We start from the raw sequence: 5,244 nt of genomic DNA, 5'->3' as shown, positions 1-5,244 counted from the left end.
TCAACCGTAACTTTAACCATTGCCTTTACAGGGAGAATTCAAGCCTGGGATCAGGGAGGTATTTACACCAATGATAAGAGTGAATCCACAACAACAGGAATAGGAGTATCTGCTACTCAAGGTGTACTTCTCACACATTTTGAAGTTTCTCTTGCTCGATTGGCTTTCCCTTGTCCAGATGATCCTCAACAATATCGTCTCATTTGGCAACTTCAGTCATTACAACTTCCTTCACTTTACAGTTTGGTAACAAGTAATACATCAGAGATCATGAAAAAAACAATGGGAAATAAAGGTATACAATACTCTTTTGCGCCTATTGGTCCACTACCGGCTTATGTTTTGGCCTTTGCGGCTTTTTCTGGTTCTGTAGAGGTAGTAGAAACGACCTTGCATACCCGTAAACCATTATCCACATTAGTAGAGGATAATAATAAGAATAATAATAATAAGTGTAATACCATGGGAATAAGAAATTACAATAATGTAGAAACCATTCTACCATTACGTGTTATTACATCCAAAACGAGTGGAGTTAGTTTATCCATGTTGAATCAAATTGCATATATAGCTCAGGAAGCTGTACGTTTATTGGAAGATTTTTTTGCTGCACCCCTTCCATTACAACAATTACCCTTTTCAGAGAACTTTGAACATCAGGAAGAAATGCTTACAATTGTTGTTGCCCCCACCATGCCTTATATATCAGGTATGGAACACCACAGTTGTATATTTCTTAATGAAACTATATATCGTACATCACAGAACAACAATAACAACAACAACAGCAGCAGTGGTAGTGGTAGTAGCGGTAATAGTAACAATAATAACAATACCAAAGGGTCATCTAAACAGCAAGCAACAAGTAGTGATGAAGTCAGTCGAGTAGAACTCATTGTACATGAACTTGCACACCATTGGGTTGGAAATGCTCTAGGTATGCCTTTTGTTTTAAAAGAAGGGGTTTGTCTATTGTTGGAGCAGTGCTTTTGTGATATAATCATGGGAAAACCGATGCGAAAGATAAAACCATCAGGTGATACTTTATCCTCTACTTTTATTACTCCTGCTCCTTCTGTTTCTACCACATCCTCTCGTACAGAATCTTCTCTCACAGTTTCTACTGCAACTACTGTAGTGGATACAGAGAAAGGTAAAGAGTTTACAGGATACTCTTATCAAAAGGCGTTAAATACTCTGCGGGATGTGGTTAGTAGAATGGGGTTTTCCACGTTTAAGGAGCGTATGCAATATATGTACTTTAATGAAGTGATGAAACATAGTGAAAATTGTGGTGAAGAAGATTATAATTCCCATTTCTCTGTGAAGGATTACCTAACACCGTATGTTAGAGCAGATGAATTCTTGGCATATATGGGAACATGAGGATTTCTTGGAGTAAATTTATGTTATTAATGAATATATTTGGTACGCTTAAATTTCGCAGATGAGGACGTGTTATATGGTTTAATTTTTTTTTTAATTGGAGCGATAATAATATTTATGGGGAACCTACATAGGTATTCTCTTTTGCTCTTCCCGTTTAGACACATATACATATATACATATATAAAAAATAAAGTATAAGATCATCCAATGAAAATCATAAAGACTGGGGTGTTTTTACTTTATTTTTACTATATAAAACGAGAAAAAAAAAGTATGAAGTACGTTGTGTGCGTTTCTTTATCCTTATTAATTATTATTTTGTTTTTATTCCATGTGCATTTTCTACGTACCTTTTTTCTTTGTTTGATTTGCCTTCATATGATGCTGGAAACAGTAATTCTTTTGATTTTTTTATCTTTCTCTTTCTTTCTTCTTATAGTTTCTGTTCTCGCTTTTTTTCTTTATTTCTATATTTATTTATTTGTGTTTTTTTTTGTTTTGTTTTTATCCTTACTTGTAGAGCACATTTAAGTTAAACATGCGTCGTACTTTCACATCACTCCTTTATGGACGCCGCTGTGTCCAATCGGCTTTATTGGCTGCTGTTACTACTACTACTACTACTACAACGACTGCGGCTTCTAATATCACTTCCCCTGTCTCTGTGGCGCTGAACACATGTATGCGTTTGCAGGGAACTCGACAGGGACCCCCGAGTGGTGTTCCACCGGAGCTGCGGGCTCCCGTGCAGGGTTCTCGTCCACAACAGCCAATGGAGAATGTTGGCGAGGGTGAGGAGCCCGCGTTTGAGCCACCAAAGAAACCGGAAGAACCACCCAAGATGTTAAAGATTGATACCAATGATAAGGGTATTGTAACTATTCATCTCTGTCGTGCTCCGGTGAACTCCCTCAACCTGGAACTCCTTGATGAGTTTAATAAATGGATGTACTGGCTTGGCAGTGATGAGAGTTGCCGCTCTGTTATCATCACCTCTGCGATTCCCACGGTCTTCTCTGCTGGTCTTGACATTTTGGAGTTGCGTAATCCCCAGCCGGAGCGCCTTGCCCGTTTCTGGCATGCCTTTCAAGAGACATGGCTTATTCTGAACACCTTCCCGAAGCCCATTGTCTCTGCAATTAACGGCAACTCCCCTGCCGGCGGTTGTATCTTCGCTCTTGGCAGTGATGCCCGTGTGATGGCGGCCCACCCCGCCGGCAAGCCGGAGCGTCCCTACCGCATTGGCCTCAACGAAGTGAAACTCGGCATTCCCGCGCCGGCGTGGGCCATTCGGGCGTACGCGGCGGTGTTGGGCCCCCGCCGGGCGGAGCGGATGGTTCAACTCGGCGAGACGCCCACCGCTGCGGAGGCCGCGTCGATTGGACTCGTCGATCTCGTCGTTGCGGAGGAGGGCGACGTGTTGGCGGCGGCCACGCGGGAGGCGGAGCGATTCCTCGCCGTGGCTCAACCATCACGGTGGATGATGCGGGATATCATGCGGCGAGAACTGCTGGAGGATATTTACAGTGATGAGGCGCGCGAACACGAGACGCAGTTTGTGGTGGGCCTCATGATGGATGCGGAGGTGCAACGGAGTTTAGAGGCATACGTGGCGCGGCTCAAGGGAATGCCCGCAAAGAAGTAAACAAGAGACTACACCACCAACACTAAATATATATATATATATATAGTCTCACACTTAGCAGAGAGAATAGTCACCACCGCCCGCTGCAGCAGTAATGGAAGAGAGATAGAGAGAAAGGGTAAAAGAAAAGAAATGAAAAGGAGAGCGGAGGGGTGGAGGTGAGTGGGAATGTGAACGATGAAAGTGATAAGGAATAAAAAAAAAGGAAGAGAAAGAGAAAGGGCGGCAATTAATGCAATGGCCCAAAGATAGAGAGAGAGATAAAGAGAGAGAGAGAGGGAAGGAAAAGGAAGGAGAAAGAGAACAGTAATAACAGCAGAAGAGAAAGTTTCGTGGGACGCACAGTTGTAGCGTTTCTTGTATTTACTGAATAAAGAAAAACATTAACCATATGGACTTGATTGATATGAATTGTATCGCACTCAATGACTAAGGCAATAATTTCAACAAAAATCAAGAAAAAACAAGGAATAATGCCTTCCAATGTCATGTCTTTACTGTAGGGGAGAACGAAAAAAAAATACGTATAGTTGAGGTTGAAGTATGAAGGTACAATGGTAATGCATATGTATTACATTCGCACAACTGTACACAGTACCACCCTTGAATCTATTTTTATTACCTTCCTTACTTCCATCAAGATTCATATTCTCTGCTCTTGATTTAACTTAACTTGACACTCCCTAGCACACCACACCCGGGGAATCTCTTGAATTCTAATAAAGTTTTCTATAAAGAATGTCTTTTTTTTATTCATGTTAACAAAAATAAATGTACTAAAATAACCTTGAGGGAAAGACCCTATAAAAACATGACTTATCTCCAATATTACTTTCTCACCATTTTTTTTTGACATTTTTGACTACTGTTCATAGACGTAGAGGATAAACTTTCATACATCTCTTGAGAAGGAAAAACAATGATAACCTCCAATGAGGAAATATTAAAAAAAAAAAGGGATGTAAAAACAATATTATATAGGAACTAAGCTGGACACGTAGTGTACATTTTTTATTGGCATATCCATTACACAAAGTCCATCTATATAAACTACCGTTTAACGAGCTGCATTGGAAAGCTTACTTCATTTGACTACAGAAAGACCAGGTGCCTTTCCACACGTGCCCAGTGGAATGTACAGCGGACTACGTGCTGGCAGTTCCCCGGTGTTGCACGGAGGGCGAATAACTTCACTGGTGCCATGTTGGTGTTGTATGTACTTGCACGGCACCCATCACAGGGCTACAACTATTCTGCTGCACTAGAGAAGGAGGCTGATGAGTATCATGATGTCATTACACTGCCGGTGAATGAGGGTAATCCGAATACAACAAAGTTGGAGTACAGCAGCAATGATTGGGGCTTGGATGCGCAGATGGGTATGAGCCGCAAAACATTCCTCTGGTTTGAATTGGCACTACAAGTATTCCCGAATGTGAGCTGCATTACAAAGGGTGATGATGATATGTTCTTGCGCGTCCCACAATTTTTGTCTGATCTACGTGTCATACCTCTCAGAGGAATATATTGGGGTGTACCTGTTGGAGGGGTTTACTACAGAAAGAGTGTCAATATTGGAATTCGATTTGCTGGTGGGTGGTGCTATACACTTTCAAGATATACAGCAGAACACTTTGTCTCTTACGAACCGTTAAAGCGATTAGTGCATCTGCTGTACAGCAAGGAACGGGAAGAGGAATTGTTTCTTCTTAGTAGGAATGGAGAAGATGCCATAGTGGCGAGTATATTGTTTGTTGAGTCTCCATACGCACCACTGGTATTTGTAACGGCCTATACGTGTCGATTCCATGATATTCGAAATTCTACTGGTCATTCGTTGCTTAACCCAATGTCTCTGGGTATTCACCATTTGCAGGAAGATGACTATGCGATGCTAATGGATAGGTTTGGGAATGGTACGACGTACAGCCCCAGAGTGCGAATATTTCGAAAGCGTAAAATGATCAAATTTCTTTGTTAAGAGTCTTAACAGATTATTATGCTGTGAATTTTATGATATCTTTACTTTTTATACCAATCTATAATTTGTTGCTATTGTTTTTTTTTGCTGTGTGTTGTGTGTGTGTATGGGTCACTGCCCCCCTTGTATACATCCTCATCCCTCTCTCTTCACCCCTCATCTGTAGTGACATAGAGTGAACATGGCACGCAAGATACCACAGAGAAGCGTCATTCTCGGTACACTCCTG

The 5,244-nt window shown here is 41.4% G+C and overlaps 3 protein-coding genes across 3 annotated transcripts; all 3 read left to right on the top strand.

The window, feature by feature from the left end:
• On the top strand, positions 1-1,386 carry TM35_000262420 (putative aminopeptidase, putative,metallo-peptidase, clan MA(E), family M1; the record flags this gene model as incomplete). The annotated part of the gene is made up of 1 exon (XM_029027979.1): positions 1-1,386. A coding segment is annotated over one exon (1,386 nt), but the record flags the coding sequence as incomplete, so codon positions are not given.
• Positions 1,387-1,927: 541 nt separating this feature from the next.
• Positions 1,928-3,034, top strand: TM35_000262410 (3,2-trans-enoyl-CoA isomerase; the record flags this gene model as incomplete). Its single annotated transcript, XM_029027978.1, has 1 exon — positions 1,928-3,034. The coding sequence occupies one exon, from the start codon at positions 1,928-1,930 to the stop codon at positions 3,032-3,034; it is 1,107 nt and encodes a 368-aa protein (XP_028880855.1).
• Positions 3,035-4,235: 1,201 nt separating this feature from the next.
• TM35_000262400 (UDP-Gal or UDP-GlcNAc-dependent glycosyltransferase) lies at positions 4,236-5,015 on the top strand (the record flags this gene model as incomplete). The annotated part of the gene is made up of 1 exon (XM_029027977.1): positions 4,236-5,015. The coding sequence occupies one exon, from the start codon at positions 4,236-4,238 to the stop codon at positions 5,013-5,015; it is 780 nt and encodes a 259-aa protein (XP_028880854.1).
• Between the last annotated feature and the right edge of the window lie 229 nt (positions 5,016-5,244).

This window comes from Trypanosoma theileri (genome assembly GCF_002087225.1).
Source record: "Trypanosoma theileri isolate Edinburgh chromosome Unknown TM35_Tth_26_V1, whole genome shotgun sequence".
Lineage (NCBI taxonomy): Eukaryota > Euglenozoa > Kinetoplastea > Trypanosomatida > Trypanosomatidae > Trypanosoma > Trypanosoma theileri.
The sequence above is the reverse complement of the archived record's forward strand: the minus strand, read 5'-3'. Positions and strand labels throughout refer to the sequence as shown.